At 43.3% G+C, this 21,776-nt stretch overlaps 1 protein-coding gene across 1 annotated transcript in view; it reads right to left on the reverse strand.

Annotated features, from left to right (window-relative positions):
* The window catches only part of rab3gap1 (RAB3 GTPase activating protein subunit 1), an 80,074-nt gene extending 60,370 nt beyond the window's left edge, over positions 1–19,704 (reverse strand). The window contains exons 1-4 of the mRNA XM_047376963.1: positions 19,615–19,704; positions 19,470–19,525; positions 7,408–7,486; positions 7,196–7,319 (exon numbers count right to left, since the gene is read on the reverse strand). Coding sequence (XP_047232919.1) covers positions 7,196–7,319; positions 7,408–7,486; positions 19,470–19,525; positions 19,615–19,632 — 277 coding nt within the window. The 5' untranslated portion in view covers positions 19,633–19,704. The remainder of the gene's footprint in view (positions 1–7,195; positions 7,320–7,407; positions 7,487–19,469; positions 19,526–19,614) is intronic.
* Between the last annotated feature and the right edge of the window lie 2,072 nt (positions 19,705–21,776).

Genomic DNA, 21,776 nt, shown 5'->3' on the forward strand with positions numbered 1-21,776 from the left:
GAGAGGGGCTGAGCTGTCCACTGATCATCACCTGGTGGTGAGTTGGATCCGCTGGAGGAGGAGAAAGCCAGACAGACTTGGCAGGCCCAAGCGCATAGTGAGGGTCTGCTGGGAACGCCTGGCGGAGCCCTCGGCCAGGGATGTATTCAACTCCCACCTCCGGGAGAGCTTCGACCAGATCCCGGGGGATGTTGGAGACATAGAGTCCGAGTGGACCATGTTCTCTGCATCTATTGTCGATGCTGCTGCCCATAGCTGCGGCCGTAAGGTCTGCGGTGCCTGTCGTGGCGGCAATCCCAGAACCCGGTGGTGGACACCGGCAATAAGGGATGCTGTTAAGCTGAAGAAGGAGTCCTATCGGCTGTGGTTGGCTTGTGGGACTCCTGAGGCGGCTGACGGGTACCGTGAGGCCAAGCGTGCTGTGGCCCGGGCTGTGGCAGAGGCAAAAACTCGGGCCTGGGAAGAGTTCGGTGAGGCCATGGAGAAGGACTACCGGTTGGCCTCGAAGCGATTCTGGCAAACCGTCCGGCGCCTCAGGAGGGAGAAGCAGTGCTTTGCCAACACTGTTTATAGTGGGGGCAGGAGACTGCTGACCTCGACTGAGGACATTATCGGGCGGTGGAAGGAGTACTTCGAGGATCTCCTCGATCCTGCCATCACGCATTCCGTGGTGGAAACAGAGGCTGGGGACTCGGGGTTGGACTCTTTCATCACCCAGGCTGAAGTCACCGAGGTGGTTAAAAAGCTCCGCGGTGGCAAGGCTTCGGGGGTGGATGAGATCTGCCCTGAGTACCTCAAGTGTCTGGATGTTGTAGGGCTGTCATGGTTGACACGCCTCTTCAACATTGCGTGGCGGTCGGGGACAGTGCCTCTGGACTGGCAGACTGGGGTGGTGGTCCCCCTTTATAAGAAGGGGGACCGGAGGGTGTGTTCCAACTACAGGGGGATCACACTCCTCAGCCTCCCTGGTAAGGCCTACGCCAGGGTATTGGAGAGGAGAGTCCGACCGATAGTCGAACCTCGGCTTCAGGAGGAACAGTGTGGTTTTCGTCCCAGCCGTGGAACACTGGACCAGCTCTATACCCTCTACAGGGTGCTCGAGGGTTCATGGGAGTTTGCCCAACCGGTTCACATGTGTTTTGTGGACCTGGAGAAGGCATTCGACTGTGTCCCTCGTGATGCCCTGTGGGGGGTGCTCCAGGAGTATGGAATCGGGGGCCCTTTATTAGGGGCCATCCGGTCCCTGTACGAGCGGAGCAGGAGTTTGGTCCGCATTGCCGGCACTAAGTCGGACCTGTTCCCAGTGCATGTTGGACTCCGGCAGGGCAGCCCTTTGTCACCGGTCCTGTTCATAACTTTTATGGACAGGATTTCTAGACGCAGCCAAGGGCCGGAGGGGGTCTGGTTTGGGGACCAGTGGATTTCGTCTCTTCTTTTTGCGGATGACGTGGTCCTGCTGGCCCCCTCTAGCCAAGACCTACAGCATGCGCTGTGGCGGTTCGCAGCAGAGTGTGAAGCGGCTGGGATGAGGATCAGCTCCTCCAAGTCCGAGGCCATGGTACTCGACCGGAAAAGGGTGGCTTGTCCTCTTCAGGTTGGAGGGGAGTTCCTGCTTCAAGTGGAGGAGTTTAAGTATCTCGGGGTCTTGTTCACGAGTGAGGGAAGAATGGAGCGGGAGTTCAACAGACGGATCAGTGCGGCTGCCACAGTAATGGGGGCGCTGTGCCGGTCCATTGTGGTGAAGAGAGAGTTGAGCCGAAAAGCAAAGCTCTCAATTTACTGGTCGGCCTACGTTCCTACCCTCACCTATGGCCATGAACTTTGGGTCATGACCGAAAGAACGAGATCACGGATACAAGCGGCTGAAATGAGCTTCCTCCGTAGGGTGGCCGGGCACTCCCTTAGAGATAGGGTGAGGAGCTCGGCCATCCGGGAGGAGCTCTGAGTAGAGCCGCTGCTCCTCCACATCGAGAGGAGCCAGTTGAGGTGGCTCGGGCATCTATACCGGATGCCTCCTGGACGCCTTCCTCGGGAGGTGTTCCGGGCACGTCCCACCGGGAGGAGGCCCAGGGGACGGCCCAGGACACGCTGGAGGGACTATGTCTCTCGGCTGGCCTGGGAACGCCTTGGGCTCCCCCTGGAGGAGCTGGAGGAGGTGTCTGGAGAGAGGGACGTCTGGGCGTCTCTGCTGAGTCTGCTGCCCCCGCGACCCGGTCCTGGATAAGCGGAAGACGACAAACGAACGACGAACGAACGAACATTACATCCGATAATGACTATTTTGCCTGTGCAAAACAATGAATTAGTAAATGTTTGAAAAAAACATTTACAAGCTTTTAAACACTGTTAATCTTGGCTACTGTTACCTTGTCTGTCTGGCAGTCATCTCTGGGTTTGAGTAAAAATTAGTTCGTGTGAAAATGAAATAACCTTGGGAAACTTCATAAATATTCTTCAGAGATCACTTTTCACTGGCCTCACCCAGTTATAACCTGTTTCCCAGTCTTTGTTGTTGCTGCATTTTCTTTTCTGTGACATATTTTCCATTATATTCTGTATAGCATAATGATGTAAGCTATACAAGAAAATCCTTTCCTTGTTCTGTTTTATTTTACTAGCGTTGTGGCAAGCCGGTTGGTCATGACGTAGGACGCTGATGTTGCATATTTTGATTGACAGCTATGTGATAATGACTGCAGCTCTGCTTTCTTTGCATTTCAGAAAAGCTCCAGTCAAATAGTTTTTTGACTTATCAAAATTTGACCCAGTCAAATGCGGGACATTGTTTCTGTTTGGGGGACGCCGGGACAGGAGTGAAAAATGCGGCACAGTCCTGCACAAATCTGGACAACATTTGGTCACCCTAATCACCTGACTTTTGTGAAGTGCCTTGAGACAACATGTGTTGTGAATTGGCGCTATATAAATAAACTGAATTGAATTAATCAGTTTATCTGCTTTTGTACTCCTGGAACCTTCAAATTGCAAGGCAACTACTCTTCCCACGGAGCCACAGTTGCACGTTATGGGAGATGGCCGCTCACACTGAGCCAGGTTCTGGTTCTGCTGGTGGTTCCTTCCTGTTAAAGGGGAGTTTTCCTTTCAGTTGTCACTCCATGCATGCTTAGTATGAAGGACTGCTGCAATAGCATGAGGGCCCAGTAGGGACATTATTCGGAATTTACTCTCTCACACATTACTGAAATGTTACATGCTCTTACACACACTACTGAAATACTCTCATACACACTACTGAAATGCTCTCACTCACACACTACTGAAATGCTTTTACATACACACTACTGAAATGCTCTCACGCACACACTACTGAAATGCTTTTACATACACACTACTGAAATGCTTTTACATACACACTACTGAAATGCTTTTACACACACACACACTACTGAAATGCTTTTACACACACACACTACTGAAATGCTCTCTCACACACACTACTGAAATGCTCTCATGCTCTCATATACACTACTGAAATGCTCTCATGTACACTACTGAAATGCTCTCATACACACTACTGAAATACTCACATACACACTACTGAAATGCTCTCATACACACTACTGAAATACTCTCATACACACTACTGAAATACTCACATACACACTACTGAAATGTTTTCATACACACTACTGAAATACTCTCATACACACAACTGAAATACTCTCATACACACTAGTGAAATACTCACATACACACTACTGAAATGCTCTCATACACACTACTGAAATACTCACATACACACTACTGAAATGCTCTCATTCACAGTACTGAAATGCTCTCATACACACTACTGAAATGCTGTCATACACACTACTGAAATACTCTCATACACACTAATGAAATGTTTTCTAATTATTTCAGTGGAATTGGAAGGTCTTTCAGTAGAAACGGAAGTACATTGTGAAAAAGTGCGGGCTTTTTGTAGGTTGCGATGCACTGATGGCAGCTCAGCATCTGGGAGGAAACCTACACGAGGCAGCGGCTTTACTGAATAATGTACTGGACTCCGCAGAGGCTATCAGAACACTGTCAAATGTGTCGACAATTGCCATGCAGCCGACTACTGCAACTCCAAATTTGGAACTGATGGACCAACAGTTAGTGTCTCTTATTCCATCTTATTTCCTAAATTAAATCATTATTCATTAAGGGAATTATAATATTGTTTAGGAATTTTGGTTCTTTTATAACAAATATTTTAATATCATAAATAAATAATACATTTTATAGTTTTACATTTTAATAATGATATTAAAATGTATGATATAATATATATCCTCTCTCTATCTCTCTCTCTCTCTGATATAATTTAGCACACCTTTATAATTACAGATGGAAATAATTAGCACAGAGCTGTGAAGCCATAAAAATAGAACCCGAGGGTTAAACCCTCTGTCTCCACTGTAAATAATTGCATATGGAGTTTATTTACACCTTTTACATATTTCTGAAGGCTTATAAGCTTGTTTTCCTTAAAATGTTCTTGTTTTATTATCTTTTCATTTTATTTCATGAGGTGAAGGAATTTAATAAACTTATGTTGTGATTATGAATCTGAAAATATTATTTAATATTTAATATCAATATTTTAATATTTTATCAAATAACATTTCGGTCTGTTAAGGGTTGTCCTGTGAATACCAGTCCAGTAAGGAGATGGTATTAGGACAAAATAGAAAGGTGTGAGACGAGCTCTGACATTATTGAACAGCAAAACTCTGCACACACATGGAATGAATTCACACAATTTCTTAAAATACAAGAAACAAAAATAAGTCATCTCAAAGTCAAACATATTTCAATCAACAAACTCTTTACTATGCTAAAACAATCCAACTAACTACCAAGCAGAATGAAAGAATAGGGAAGACTAATGGGCTATGTACAATATTTAAGTTTGAGAACTAAGGATTATCTTGAAGAATCTGGAAATGAAGTTAAGTTAGTCTTGGAACCAACTTAGGCAATAATCAACAAACGTTTAGACAACCATTCACAATGCAAGGTCAGATAAAACATTATTTTAATAAAAGCCGTCTCGTGTTGGGGTTTACCCCAGTGGATGAGAGGGTCGTATCCCTGCGCCTACGGGTTGGGGATAGGTCTCTGACTGTCGTCTCGGCCTACGGGCCGAACGTTAGTGCAGAGTACCCAGCCTTCTTGGTGTCCCTGTCGGGGGTGCTGGAGAGTGCCCCTCCCGGGGACTCCATTATTCTGCTGGGGGACTTCAACGCCCACGTGGCAAACGAAAGTGACACCTGGAGAGGCGTGATCGGGAGGAATGGCCTCCCCGATCTGAATCCGAGTGGTGTTTTGTTATTGGACTTCTGTGCTAGTCACGGATTGTCCATAATGAACACCATGTTCAAACATAAGGGTGTCCATCAGTGCACTTGGCACCAGGACACCCTTGGCAGGAGGTTGATGATCCACTTTGTTGTCGTCAGACCTTTGGCCGCATGTTTTGGACACTCGGGTGAAGAGAGGGGCTATATATACAAGCGGCTGAAATGAGCTTCCTCCGTAGGGTTGCCGGGCACTCCCTTAGAGATAGGGTGAGGAGCTCGGCCATCCGGGAGGGGCTCAGAGTAGAGCCGCTGCTCCTCCACATCGAGAGGAGCCAGTTGAGGTGGCCTGGGCATCTATATCGGATGCCTCCTGGACGCCTTCCTCGGGAGGTGTTCCAGGCACGTCCCACCGGGAAGAGGCCCAGGGGACGGCCCAGGACACGCTGGAGGGACTATGTCTCTCGGCTGGCTTGGGAACGCCTCAGGCTCCACCCAGAGGAGCTGGAGGAGGTGTATGGGGAGAAGGACGTCTGGGCGTCTCTGCTGAGTCTGCTGCCCCCGCGACCCGGTCCCAGATAAGCGGAAGACGACGAGTACGAGTATTTTGGAAAAGAGCCAAATCTTTCTGGAGAAATGGGGCTTAACTGTGTTTACTTAGTTATCAAATTTAGAAAAATGATGTTTAGGAACTATTATTCACTAACTTGAAAACTAACAACCTTTCTGTTGAATACTTTTTAGTAGCAAGCACGTGTTCTTACCGGTTAGCCGTTGAGCTAACAAAAGAAGCTGCTAGCTTAGCACCAGAATCAAACACGTACCTATAAAATACCGTTAATAAAAGGGTTAAAATGCATACGCGCAGACGGCGTGTTATGATCAATCTTCTGTTTAAAATCACCCTTTAATAAAGTGTGTCTTAACTTTAAAACACACAAACAACACAACCTGAGCACGTGTGCTGCAGATAGTGTGCTAGCACCAAGATAGCCGAGTTCAACACAAAGGTTGTTAGTTTTCAAGTTAGTGAATAATAGTCCCTAAACATCATTTTACTAAATTTGATAACTAAGTAAACACCATTAAGCCACATTTCTCCAGAAAGATTTGGCTCTTTTCAAAAATACTCCCTTAATAATATTTCTTTAAATATTATTTTAATAAATAAAGGCAGCTAATTAGACACCGTTGAGAAATGGTCATCCCGAAGGTTGGTTTTATTCAGCAGATCATTATTTAAAACATTATTTTATTAAAATAATGTTTTATCTAATCTTGCATTGTGAATGGTTGTCTAAACGTTTGTTGATTATTGCCTAAGTTGGTTCCAAGACTAACTTAACTTCATTTCCAGATTCTTCAAGATAATCCTTAGTTCTCAAACTTAAATAACATTGCATGGTAATGTTGCATCACTCTTTTGGTCATGGTTCTCAATCATCTTTAATCAACTTGTTAATATTGTACATAGCTCATTAGTCTTCCCTATTCTTTCATTCTGCTTGGTAGTTTAGTTGGATTGTTTTAGCATGGTGATGAGTTTGTTGATTGAAATATGTGTGACTTTGAGTTGACTTATTTTTGTTTCTTGTATTTTAAGAAATTGTGTGAATTCATTCAATGTGTGTGCAGAGTTTTGCTGTTCAATAATGTCAGAGCTCGTCTCACACCTTTCTATTTTGTCCTAATACCATCGCCTTACTGGGCTGGTATTCACAGAACAACCCTTAACAGACCGAAATATTATTTGATAAAATATTAAAATATTGATATTAAATATTAAATAATATTTTCAGATTCATAATCCCAACACTTACTTTACAATTTAATGTAGTGAGAAAATGTAGTGAGAAATATAAACAAGGTCATTAGTTTGATGACTGTACCTTCTTCGCCCTTTCCATTCTTCTTACATTCCTCCTTCAGAAAGTGGTGGGTGATGTAGAACTTAAAGTCAGCAAAGTGAACATCCTGTGACTGCTCTCCCCAGCTACCACTGATGTATGCACCCTGTGTTCACATAACATCATAATTACTAACAATAAATGACAAATGGTCATTATTTCAAGACTCAATCAAATTAATAAAAGCAGATCACCTTTTCTGGAGATAATTCTTCCACATGGTTATCAGTCAGCTTCCACTCATTTATGATTTCCTCAACTCTGGACACAAACCTTGAAACAAAAAACAGAGTTTTGCTTTGATTCAGGAATGAATCTGGACCATGTATCTATAAGTGGTGTTCACTATAATATGTCAGTCAATGGACAGGAGATCAAATCTGACACCAAAAGTCTAAAAGGTTTTCACCACAATGTATAATTGTAATTTAACTTATTAAATACTATTGACTGCCCTCCAATAAGTGTACTGTAACTGCAGCCTTCACTCGGGAGCTGTTGTCCTCAGGTGGTACCCAACCTTCACGAAACACTTCCACTTTTAACCACAACTATCTCCAACTGGTAGATAGAATAGAATAGAAATAACCTTGATTGTCCCCACAGGTGTGTCAGCAGCAAAGTAAAGGGAAAATGGAAGCCTACAGATTCAGACATATAAAATCTATAAAAACAAAGAAGAGGGGTGAAGCTCTGGTGGTGTAGGGGGTTAAGCATGCAAGCCATACAGGTCCTTCTCAAAATATTAGCATATTGTGATAAAGTTCATTATTTTCCATAATGTCATGATGAAAATTTAAAATTCATATATTTTAGATTCATTGCACACTAACTGAAATATTTCAGGTCTTTTATTGTCTTAATACGGATGATTTTGGCATGCAGCTCATGAAAACCCAAAATTCCTATCTCACAAAATTAGCATATCATTAAAAGGGTCTCTAAACGAGCTATGAACCTAATCATCTGAATCAACGAGTTAACTCTAAACACCTGCAAAAGATTCCTGAGGCCTTTAAAACTCCCAGCCTGGTTCATCACTCAAAACCCCAATCATGGGTAAGACTGCCGACCTGACTGCTGTCCAGGGGGCCACTATTGACACCCTCAAGCAAGAGGGTAAGACACAGAAAGAAATTTCTGAACGAATAGGCTGTTCCCAGAGTGCTGTATCAAGGCACCTCAGTGGGAAGTCTGTGGGAAGGAAAAAGTGTGGCAGAAAACGCTGCACAATGAGAAGAGGTGACCGGACCCTGAGGAAGATTGTGGAGAAGGGCCGATTCCAGACCTTGGGGGACCTGCGGAAGCAGTGGACTGAGTCTGGAGTAGAAACATCCAGAGCAACCGTGCACAGGCGTGTGCAGGAAATGGGCTACAGGTGCCGCATTCCCCAGGTCAAGCCACTTTTGAACCAGAAACAGGGGCAGAAGCGCCTGACCTGGGATACAGAGAAGCAGCACTGGACTGTTGCTCAGTGGTCCAAAGTACTTTTTTCGGATGAAAGCAAATTCTGCATGTCATTCGGAAATCAAGGTGCCAGAGTCTGGAGGAAGACTGGGGAGAAGGAAATGCCAAAATGCCAGAAGTCCAGTGTCAAGTACCCACAGTCAGTGATGGTCTGGGGTGCCGTGTCAGCTGCTGGTGTTGGTCCACTGTGTTTTATCAAGGGCAGGGTCAATGCAGCTAGCTATCAGGAGATTTTGGAGCACTTCATGCTTCCATCTGCTGAAAAGCTTTATGGAGATGAAGATTTCATTTTTCAGCACGACCTGGCACCTGCTCACAGTGCCAAAACCACTGGTAAATGGTTTACTGACCATGGTATCACTGTGCTCAATTGGCCTGCCAACTCTCCTGACCTGAACCCCATAGAGAATCTGTGGGATATTGTGAAGAGAACGTTGAGAGACTCAAGACCCAACACTCTGGATGAGCTAAAGGCTGCTATCGAAGCATCCTGGGCCTCCATAAGACCTCAGCAGTGCCACAGGCTGATTGCCTCCATGCCACGCCGCATTGAAGCAGTCATTTCTGCAAAAGGATTCCCGACCAAGTATTGAGTGCATAACTGTACATGATTATTTGAAGGTTGACGTTTTTTGTATTAAAAACACTTTTCTTTTATTGGTCGGATGAAATATGCTAATTTTGTGAGATAGGAATTTTGGGTTTTCATGAGCTGTATGCCAAAATCATCTGTATTAAGACAATAAAAGACCTGAAATATTTCAGTTAGTGTGCAATGAATCTAAAATATATGAATGTTAAATTTTCATCATGACATTATGGAAAATAATGAACTTTATCACAATATGCTAATATTTTGAGAAGGACCTGTATATGGAGGCTTTAGTACCTGACGTGGCTGTCCCAGTCGACATGCCATATGTCTTTCCCCCTCTCTCCGCCCCCATTTTCAGTCTAGCTACTGTCAAAAAATATTGGAAAAAATAAAAGGCCACTATTGCCGCAAAAAAAATCTTTAAAAAACAACAAAGAGTAGACTGTACAGTAAAGAAACTATGTGTAACATATGACAAAGAAATACTGTACAGTTATTAAAATGGCAAACTCAGATTAAATGAAATGTGCAACTGAGTCGGATGATTTAAAAATGGACAAAGAGTGCATGTATAGTTATGCATGTTGAAAAAACAGACAGCAGGGATGTAAACACTTATAGTTTGTTGGGAGTGGTGAGGGTTCTAAAGTCTAACAGCTGCTAGGAGGAAGGAACTATGATAACGCTCCTTTGTGCACCTAGGATGCAGCAGTCTGTCACTGAAGGAGTTGTCCAATTCTGTAACACCCGCATGGATGCATTGGGGTCATTGTCCAACAGTGATGTTATTTTTGCTAGAGTCCTTCCATCTTCCACCACCTGCACTGGGTCCAGGGATCATCCCAGTACAGAGCTAGCCTTCTTGATGAGGTTATCTAACCGCTTCCTCTTAGCTGTAGATAAGCTGCTGCTACAATAAACTAGCATCAATGTTGTGACTCCAGTCCAGTTTATTGTTCAGGTGAACACCCAGGTACTTATAAGAATCCACTGTCAACATCAGTTCCCTGGATGTTCTCCTGTGTCAGTGTTGTGGTTCTGAACCTGCACAAATCAACTCCTTGGTTTTCCCCACGTTGACCACAGAGTGGTTTCGCTGGCACCAGTCCACAAAGTCCTGTGTCCTCTGTCTGGACTCTGAGTCGTCCTCACCTGTGATGGGGCGGACTATGGCAGTCAAAGAACTTTTCTAGTTTGTGGAGAAGTATGCATTGTGGAGGGTGAACAGGAACGGTGCCAGCAACGTTCCATGCAGGGCCCCCTGTACTGCAGACCAGCCTGTTAGAGACAGTCCTTTGTTCATGCATTCTGTAGCCAGCCAGTGAAGTAGCCCAGTATCCACCGGGATATATGGTGGAATCTGCTTTGGCTAAAAGATAACACTGGAATGTTTATTTGGAACCATTCTAATCAAATAGAAAGATGGCTACCTGAAGTAAACAGGCACTTTTCAACAGGCTGCATGTCAGGTAAAGTAGCAGACCAAATGTAAGTCAGTACCTCTAAAGGAAATGTAAAGAGGGAATGTTTCTCCTTCCATCAGTCCAAAGTAGGTTTACTTATAATGATTTTCCAGGCTCATAAAACAGCTTTCCACTGAGGAAAGAGTGTTAAATCTATTCTTCAAGAGAGGAAGATAAGTTCAATCCCAGCAAACATTAATCCAATTGAAAAATGTATGATAAAAATTGCTTCATTCTGCAAAGCTGATCTGTCAGCTGCCAATGATTGTTGGTATTAAAGTTCTGTCCATCCAAAACAACACCAAATGAAAATAAATTAAATGAAATGTCCGGCGCCTCAGGATGGGGAAGCAGTGCTTTGCCAACACGCTTTATAGTGGGGGTGGGAGGCGGCTGACCTCGACTGGGGACATTATCAGGCGGTGGAAGGAGTACTTCGAGGATCTCCTCAATCCTGCCATCACGCATTCCCTGGTGGAAACAGGGGCTCGGGCTTGGACTCTTTCATCACCCAGGCTGAAGTCACCGAGATGGTAAAAAAGCTCCACGGTGACGGGGCTTTGGGGGTGGATGAGATCCACCCTGAGTACCTCAAGTCTCTCTCTGGATGTTGTAGGACTGTCAAGGTTGACACGCCTCTTCATCATTGCATGGTGGTCGGGGACAGTGCCTCTGGACTAGCAGACTGGGGTGGTGTTCCCCCTACATAAGAAGGGTGACCGGAGGGTGTGTTCCAACTACAGGGGGATCACACTCCTCCCTGTTAAGGCCTACGCCAAGGTATTAGAGAGGAAAGTCGGGCCGATAGTCGAATCTCGGCTTCAGGAGGAGCAGTGTGGTTTCGTCCCAGCCGTGGAACACTGGACCAGCTCTATACCCTCTACAGGGTACTCGAGGGTTCATGGGAGTTTGCCCAACCTGTCCACATGTGTTTTAGGCATTCGACTGTGTCCCTTGTGGTGCCTTGTGGTGCTCCAGGAGTATAGAATCGGGGGCCCTTTATTAGGGGCCATCTGGTCTCTGTACAAGCGGAGCAGGATATTGGTCCGCATTGCTGGCACTAAGTTGGACCTGTTCCCGGTGTATGTTGGACTCCAGCAGGACTGCTCTTTGTCACCGGTCCTGTTCATAACTTTTATGGACAGGATTTCTAGGCGCAGCCAAGGGCCGGAGGGGGTCTGGTTTGGGTACCAGTGGATTCAGCTCTTCTTTTTGCAGATGATGTGGTGCTGCTGGCCCCCTCTAGCCAAGACCTACAGCATGCGCTGGAGCGGTTCGCAGCAGAGTGTGACACGGCTGGGATGAAAATCAGCTCCTCCAAGTCCAAGGCCATGGTTCTCGACCAGAAAGGGGTGGCTTGTCCTCTTGAAGTTGGAGGGGAGTTCCTGCCTCAAGTGGAGGAGTTCCAAGTATCTCAGGGTCCTGTTCACGAGTGAGGGAAGAATGGAGCGGGAGATCAACAGACAGATCAGTGCGGCTGCCACAGTAATGGGGGCCCTGTGCCGGTCCGTTGTGGTGAAGAGAGAGATGAGACGAAAAGCGAAGATCTCGATTTACCGGTCGGTCTACGTTCCTACACTCACCTATGGCCGTGAACTTTGGGTCATGACCGAAAGAACGAAATCCCGGATACAAGCGGCTGAAATGAGCTTCCTCCGTAGGGTGGCTGGGCACTCCCTTAGAGACAAGGTGAGGAGCTCGGCCATCCGGGAGGGGCTCGGAGTAGAGACGCTGCTCCTCCACATTGTGGGGAGCCAGTTGTGGTGGTCCCGGATAAAGCGGAAAACAACGAGTAAGAGTACTATGCAAAAAGCAATGTATTACCTAAAATTAGCTAAAATGCTAATGCTTACTACAGCCTATATTCAAAAGTCTATGAAATTGCCTTTTAAAATTATTCACTCTTGTTCAGGTGTTGGAGCAGCAGTAGAAGCTATTTAAGTAGCTGACATCAAATGGTCGCTGTTTTGATGCTCCCCTGGGACCCTTGAAGATGGTCTTATCATCATAAGTCACAGAGTAGTTGTCTTATTCTGGTTCTGATGGGGGTTTGTTTGTGGTTCTGATAAAAGGGTTCCTCCTGGATTTGATGAAGATTTGTACCTGGTTCTGATAGACTTTGGACCTGTTTCTGATGGATGCTTGTTCCTGGTTCTGATGAAGATTTGTACAAGGTTCTGATGGATGTTTCTTCCTGGTTCTGATAAGGTCTGGACCCGATTCTGATGAAGAATTGTACACGGTTCTGATGGAGATTTTTTTCCTAGTTCTGATAAAGTTTGGACCTGATTCTGATGGAGGTTTACTACTAGTTCTTATGGAGATTTGTAACATGTTCTGATGGAGATTACTTTCTGGTTCTGATGGAAGGTTCGTCCTGGTTCTTATAGTATTGACCTGGTTCTAATAGATTTTGAACCTGGTTCTGATGAAGGTTTGTACATGGTTCTGATGAAGATGTATACCAGGTTCTGATGGACATCGGTTCCAGGTCCAGATGGATATTGGACCTGGTTCGGATAGAGGTATCTTCCTGGTTCTGATGGAGTTTGGACTCTGTTCTGATGGAAGGTTCCTCCTGGTTCTGAAGGAGATTTGTACCTGGTTCTGGTGGAGATTTCTTCCTGGTTTTGATAGTTTCCACCTGGTTCTGAATAATGAATAAAATCTATGGATGTGTGTGTGTGTCCAAGTAGGAGACAGTGACCGAAGAGAGGCAGAAACATAGAGAGAATAACAGACAGACGTATAAAGCGAGAGATATAAAGGAAGCAGAATAAAATCAGCCAATCAGCAATGACAGTCAGCGTAACCCAATACCTGCAGCATTTTTAACGCAGCACGTCATTATCGTCTCATCCAGGCCAGCCTTTTTAACATGGTGGTGCATGCTCCCAAACTACCCCCCGTAACTCGGAAACCGTAAGGGCTATCGACATCATTCTTGGACCGTTTTTGTCAGGATGGACAGGGGAACGATAATATTAATACTTTTTTTGAAAATATAATGTTAAAGGCACAACACTAGGTGAAAAGGGGAAAATGGAGAAAAACACAAAAATGCCTGAACATGGTCTCAAACAGGGTCTAATAACTCGGAAAAGGGCTATCGATTTGATTCATGCACTGCATGAATCAGCAGGCCTTGCTGAACAATCATGAGGCTTTTGAAGTTTCTACAAAAATCTGTCTAGGAGGAGTGAGCCTGTGAAAAGGTGGATCTTATTGAACACTTTTAACCTGAGTGAAGGTATTTAACTCTGAAACAAACCTACCTCATGAAAAATTTTCACTTATGAGGTTAAATAAACATATTGAATAAAGTGTGATAATGTTAGCCAAAATGCTATTGCTAGTATTTGAACCTTTACTACAGAAGCTTTGGCTCTTGTCCGAGACAGGGCTTCCTCTAGGATTTTTTTTTTAAATCATGTTGGTGGGCTACCGGGGAGTGGGGTGGGCAGCATCTCGTGCTGAAACATAACGCATTAAGGTAAAAGTTATATTTGACGTTCGGAGTAGTCACGGATAATGTGGAACCGTTCTCTTCAATTAACATAACCACGGAGTTGCTCCGACGGTCGGAACCGAACAGAGCCTGAATAAAGGATGTGGAATTCTTTTTTTTTTTATTAAAGCTTTTGAACAAAATGTACAGAAACATGTGGCATGTATAAATGTGTGGAAGAGAGTTATTACATACAATCTCTTTAAAGACCGGGAATATAAATTCTCTGAGACAATCCCAAAAATGTCTATAGAAATTGGCAGTAAGGCCATCAAGGCCGGGGGATTTATTCAGTTTCAAGCACATGATAGCACTGTCTAGCTCTTCTATATTAATATCTTTGTCACAGATTTCCTTGAAATCCACAGAGATTTGAGGGATGAAGTCTTTGACTTTGTCTAACAGGATGTCACTGTCTTGGGTTGAAAAAGAAGAGCAGTAAAGGTTTTGATAAAAGTTGCTAATTTTTTGGCAATTAGTTTGGTCTGTACATTCCTCGTTGTTAATGAGAAGGGATGGAATGTGTTTTTAACTTGCCTCCTCTTTTTTAGTCTGCAGAAATATGCACTGTTTTTTTATCTTTCTCAATCCATTTTGCTCTGGATGGGATGAAAGCACGCTGGGCCTTTCATTCATAGATGGTGTCTAGTTTAGATTGTACAGTTAGAAGGTTATTTTTGTCTGCATCATTTAGTGTCTGTTTAACACATGAGTTTAAATCTTTTACTAACCTTACTTCTTCCAGGTCATTGTTTTTTTTTTTTTTTGTTTTTGCTAAAAGAGATATTCCCATTTTCTGGTGTAGTTCATTACTAAATCATCTAGGAGGATCTTTTCCTCTAGTTCTTTGATTTCTCTACAATAGAGATCATATTTTAAAAGATTTGCATTGAATTTCCAGTACCCTGCATGTTTCAAATTCTCAGGAAGGGGAGTAATTAATAAATTAATGCTGCATTTACCTGTAAGAGGAATTGGAGACATTTTACAATCTGACGTTAGTTTGAGAATATCATCTGTTCCTAACCAGAAATCTATTCTAGATCTGCTTGAGGGGTCTGATTTAAACAGAGAAAACTGTTTTTCGTTAACATGTTTATCTCTCCATAAGTAAATAAGTCCTAAGTTGCTACAGAAATCAGACAAAATACGGTTTGGACGGGAGTTTTGAAATTTGTTTGGGTGTCTATCAAGCCCTTCGTCCTTAACCATATTCCAGTCCCCACCCATTAATACATATTTTGTAGGGAATCTTTGTTTAAGTTGTTTAACATTTACTTCAATAATTGTAAGAAGGTCCTTATTTTTTTGAAATGTTGCAGTAGCCATAAACATTACCTAGGATTATTAATGCATCCTCGATATGTAATATGGAGAAAGATCAATGGCCATCACTATCATTTTTTGTATATATTATTTTCCCTGGAAAGGTATTCATTAATATAGCCACACCAGCTGATTTGGATGTACCGTGCGCATAAGTTATCTGATCTCCCCATTGGTTTGACCAAAATTTTTCATCAGTCAGTTCAATGAGTTTCTTGAAAAAGAATAGTGTGGATTTTTGTTTCTGCAGTACAGAAACATTGCCTTCCTTTTGACATTTTCTCTAAGGCCCCTTACATTTAGAGTCATAAACTTAAGATTAGTTTTTAAAAACATAAAATGAAAAGAGTAACTACACAAAAATAACTACACAGGGGCAAGCTACTGAAAAGTCAAATAATGCCCTTTTCATTATGACATGCAAAATCACCCTTGCATTCACAAATTACATTGAACTTAACTTAAATCTACTCCTTTTTCATTCAGATGGGAACAATAAAAAACACAGGAGCGCAAATAAGAGAGACATGTTATGAAAAAAAGCTTCACAGAGAATAACATGTACAGGTCCTTCTCAAAATATTAGCATATTGTGATAAAGTTCATTATTTTCCATAATGTCATGATGAAAATTTAACATTCATATATTTTAGATTCATTGCACACTAACTGAAATATTTCAGGTCTTTTATTGTCTTAATACGGAGGATTTTGGCATACAGCTCATGAAAACCCAAAATTCCTATCTCACAAAATTAGCATATCATTAAAAGGGTCTCTAAACGAGCTATGAACCTAATCATCTGAATCAACAAGTTAACTCTAAACACCTGCAAAAGATTCCTGAGGCCTTTAAAACTCCCAGCCTGGTTCATCACTCAAAACCCCAATCATGGGTAAGACTGCCGACCTGACTGCTGTCCAGAAGGCCACTATTGACACCCTCAAGCAAGAGGGTAAGACACAGAAAGACATTTCTGAACGAATAGGCTGTTCCCAGAGTGCTGTATCAAGGCACCTCAGTGAGAAGTCTGTGGGAAGGAAAAAGTGTGGCAGAAAACGCTGCACAACGAGAAGAGGTGACCGGACCCTGAGGAAGATTGTGGAGAAGGGCCGATTCCAGACCTTGGGGGACCTGCAGAAGTAGTGGACTGAGTCTGCAGTAGAAACATCCAGAGCCACCGTGCACAGGCGTGTGCAGGAAATGGGCTACAGGTGCCGCATTCCCCAGGTCAAGCCACTTTTGAACCAGAAACAGCGGCAGAAGCGCCTGACCTGGGCTACAGAGAAGCAGCACTGGACTGTTGCTCAGTGGTCCAAAGTACTTTTTTCGGATGAAAGCAAATTCTGCATAACATTCGGAAATCAAGGTGCCAGAGTCTGGAGGAAGACTGGGGAGAAGGAAATGCCAAAATGCCAGAAGTCCAGTGTCAAGTACCCACAGTCAGTGATGGTCTGGGGTGCCGTGTAAGCTGCTGGTGTTGGTCCACTGTGTTTTATCAAGGGCAGGGTCAATGCAGCTAGCTATCAGGAGATTTTGGAGCACTTCATGCTTCCATCTGCTGAAAAGCTTTATGGAGATGAAGATTTCATTTTTCAGCACGACCTGGCACCTGCTCACAGTGCCAAAACCACTGGTAAATGGTTTACTGACCATGGTATCACTGTGCTCAATTGGCCTGCCAACTCTCCTGACCTGAACCCCATAGAGAATCTGTGGGATATTGTGAAGAGAACGTTGAGAGACTCAAGACCCAACACTCTGGATGAGCTAAAGGCCGCTATCGAAGCATCCTGGGCCTCCATAAGACCTCAGCAGTGCCACAGGCTGATTGCCTCCATGCCACGCCGCATTGAAGCAGTCATTTCTGCAAAAGGATTCCCGACCAAGTAGTGAGTGCATAACTGTACACGATTATTTGAAGGTTGACGTTTTTTGTATTAAAAACACTTTTCTTTTATTGGTCAGATGAAATATGCTAATTTTGTGTGATAGGAATTTTGGGTTTTCATGAGCTGTATGCCAAAATCATCCATATTAAGACAATAAAAGACCTGAAATATTTCAGTTAGTGTGCAATGAATCTAAAATATATTAATGTTAAATTTTCATCATGACATTATGGAAAATAATGAACTTTATCACAATATGCTAATATTTTGAGAAGGACCTGTAGTCTCAGAAAGGAGACGAAGCTTTGATCACCTTGCCATTGATGACTGCAACATGACCTCTGTAAAAGGCCATCTTGCCCTGAGATCTGGCTTTTGTAATCTTAGGCCACAGTTCTTCTCTTGCCAGCCGGTTTTTCTTTATAAAATCTTGAGCAAAACGGAGACCTTGTTCTTTACACACCGCCGAATCCTTCGTAATTTTCCAGACTGTCTCTCGATGGCGCCTCCTAGTGAACTGTAGGATGACCTGACGGGACCATTCATCTTTTTTTCCAACTTGGTGGATCGTGTTGATCACATCTTCTGCCTGGTTTCCCCATTGCGGTAAGATTCTTGAAAGAAGATGTTCTGCCCTTTTTCTGAGATTTTCTCCTTCTTGCTCTTTGAGACCTGACAGCCTCAGGTTCCATCGACACTTGTACCTTTCAGCCTCCAGAACTTTTTCTTTCAGAGCTGCATTTTCTTTATTCATTGTTGCGAGCTTCTGTTTGTCGCTTGCTGTTTAGCTGGTGGGAGCTTAGTTGGAGTTGCATCCAGTTGTCGTCTTGTACCAGTGGCACTTTTTGACGTCTCCATTGGTGTTTCCGCGCTAGCAGCAGCAGCATAGTCATGCATGTTTAGCTTAGCAGCGCTAGCCTTCTTCAAAGTGGGGAGGTCTTTCTCGTTAACGGCGGACATCTTTCACCAAGCTCTTATTTGTTCTCCTTACTTTAGTGTGTGGATGTTCGGGTCTACCTTGGGGATCAAATATAATATATAATATATTCAAAGGGCCAGTTTTTGTAGTTGGTTGGGGGCTGCACGCATGGAGCTCAAAACAACATCTTGCCGGAAGTCTTTGTGGAATTCTTTCAGCTCCCTCTACGAAAAACTGTCGTAGCTTCGTAGGCAGGAAGGATTTTTCAAAATAAATTAAATGTTAAGGTTTAATTCAAAACTAAAATAACAATGCAATGTAAATGATCGGTGCGCCTCGATCATTTACATGGCTCTGTCTAAATTTTCTCAGAAATTTCCTAGTTTTAAGTATTATTTCTTCCAGCTCCTGGGAGATAACGCAAAAGTCTCTTCGGGTTCTCACTAAGGAACAGCTACACTGTATCCAGAAACAATATTTCATACTTTTATTGTAAAATGTTTTTGATATACCCATTCAACGACTGGGCTGCACGGTTGGTAGCACTGTTGCCTTGCAGCAAAAAGATCCTGGGTTCGATTCCCGGCCGGGGGTCTTTCTGCATGGAGTTTGCATGTTCTCCCCGTGCATGCGTGGGTTCTCACCGGCTTCCTCTCACAGTCCAAAGACACGCCTGTTAGGTTTTTTTGGTCACTCTAAATTGCCCTTAGGTGTGTGCTTGGTTGTCTGCGTGTTGCCCTGCGATGGACTGGCGACCTGTCCAGGGTGTACCCTGCCTCTCGCCCATTGACTGCTGGAGATAGGCACCAGCTTCCCCGCGACTATGGAATAAGCGGTAGAAAATGACTGACTGACCGTTCAAAGACTATCGATTGACTACAGTAGGTCGCCCCTGACCCTAACCCACAGCACCGGTTAAGGTTGGGTAAATTCCCAGCAAAGTTCCAGTCGGGATGAGAGAATGATCCTAACGATGACAACATGAATAAGGCCAATCAATGAAGACACAACCATCTGTATCACACTGTAGTGCCTCCATTAGGCTTTGAACAGAAACAGGAGAGCCAAGAATAGCTTCTGCTTACCGTTCCCATTCGGACGCGGTGGTAAAATCTGTGATCTCAAAAACCTCCGACTCAGGCTGCAAGAAGAAAGGAACACATGTTTAACATTAAGCACCTTTCCATTTGACATGTTCTGTTTTTAAACATAGACGAATAGGAAACTTACATCATTGTCAGCAGCCATGTTAAAATACAGGTTTGTTTTCTTTTCTTCTTCTCTTGGTTCTCGTAAACTAGATGCTGCGTCGGCGCACTGCTGCCCCCCTCAGGTCACATCGTTCTGCTTCTAGTTTAACGGCGGCTGGCAAGAAACGTGACGGTGCATTAAAACCACCTACTGGAACGGAGTGTGAATGCTAAATTGCTACATATATTTATCCATCCATCCATTTTCCATGCCCGCTTTTTCCATACTGGGTCACGGGGGAGCTGTTGGTGCCTATCTCCAGCAGTCTAAGGGCGAGAGGCGGGGTAGACCCTGGAAAGGTCGCAAGTCCATCGCAGGGCAACACAGAGACACATAGGACAAATAACCATGCACACACCCATTCACACCTAAGGGCAATTTAGAGAGATTAATAGCATATATTTATTAACTAGATAAATATACACAGCCGGTCAGAGGTTTTACACTTTTAGACATTTAATAGTCTTTATTTACACTGTACATAGACTCTCACTGAAGGCGTCTAAAACTGTTAATCAACACGTATTTTAGATCCCTCAATATACCCACTTTGATGACTGAAGTATTAACCTCTGGCAGGTTCTTGCCAAACCATCTCAAATTACTACCTACCTGAAGCTCATCAAGGGAATGCCAAGAGTGGAGCGCAATTATGATACCAAAAGGTGGTTTGAAGAACCCTAAACATAGAAGATGTTTAGTTATTTCACACTTTTTGTTTACTGGATAATTCTGAAGCCTTCAGTTAGAGGATACTGTACAGGGACTCCATCACTTAGTGACAATTCAGAATAGCCACTCGTGCTCTATAACAAAGCGGCTGTTTGTGCAATATGTCTTCGTCATCCTTTCAGCACGTCATTTATACATATAGTGCTATTTATTTTCCATCTCAAGTAAAAACAACCACCTTATGTTATAGGTCTAACGCTGTTTATTAAAATAAAAACCAATAAAGACATAATTTAAAAGCGACAGGTTATAACAATAATGACATCCTGTTTGCCGATAATCAGCATTGGTTTCCACAAATCCAGCCGCCTTGGCATTACTCCAGTGGCAGCTCCACAGACAATAGTAACTATAATGACAACGCATTTGCCGATAATTAGCATTAACTTCCACAAAAACAGCGGCAACCGCTGTGGCAGGATTTTACGGCCGGTGATCTGTCCAGTCAGCATACATCGTCAGATCGACATACGCGTACCACAAACCGACAGCTATATCTGTCTAACAAGCATGCCCTGTCAGACCAGCATACACTTAGTGTTATCGGCCGTATGGCATCCTCCAAAGAACAATTTTCCTTCTTCATTAAAATAATTTAATAATCATTGCAATAGCATTGTTATTTTCATAGATATGTGTTGTGTTCTTTGAATTTTAAGTCCTTACCATGAATGCTGAATTTAGAGGCAAATTTCCTGAGGGTTTGATTTTGTCCTCTGGTGCATTCTGGTGGAAAGGAACCCTCGGCCAAATACTTAAAAACCTCTTCCCATCTGCTCACAGCAAATCCAGCATGCCCAAATTAACACCGTCAGACTTGATTTCAACATTATTGAAGTGTCTATACGGGTCCACACCAGATAGTGTTAATTTAACTCTTTTTGGAGAGTTGGTACCTTAACTCTAATTCAGTGTCAAATAACAAATCTGTCTGGAGTTGATAATTTAACACTTACTAACACCAACTAGGTGTTGAAATATGAACTGTTTCATAGGAATATTTTAACTACTTAGGAGTTACCCTGCAAATAATACTAAAATGTGTGCATTTGCTGTTTTGAGCTTTTAAAATTTCCTTGGGAAATAAAAATGTATTAAAAAGAGGCAATATTTTTTTTTCTGAAAAACATTTATTTCAAAATGTCCACCACAATTGGAAATCATTTTCAAAAACATGTAACAATGTAGAACAATGTACATGCTCTTCATTAGAGTATTGTTGGTCAAAAGGTCTGACATAGGTGAGCTGGTCAATGCAAATAAGAGCGTGCTCATTACTTCTTTCCTTAATACAGTATCCATGAAAGTGTTCATCAAAGTACAAGGTGTTGACAGTACAGCATGCAGTACACAATGCATGTTGTTCATGTATTATGATATAGCAAATTTTCTTAAACATAGGTAGATCG

The sequence above is a fragment of the Girardinichthys multiradiatus genome, chromosome 10 (assembly GCF_021462225.1).
Source record: "Girardinichthys multiradiatus isolate DD_20200921_A chromosome 10, DD_fGirMul_XY1, whole genome shotgun sequence".
NCBI classification, from domain to species: domain Eukaryota; kingdom Metazoa; phylum Chordata; class Actinopteri; order Cyprinodontiformes; family Goodeidae; genus Girardinichthys; species Girardinichthys multiradiatus.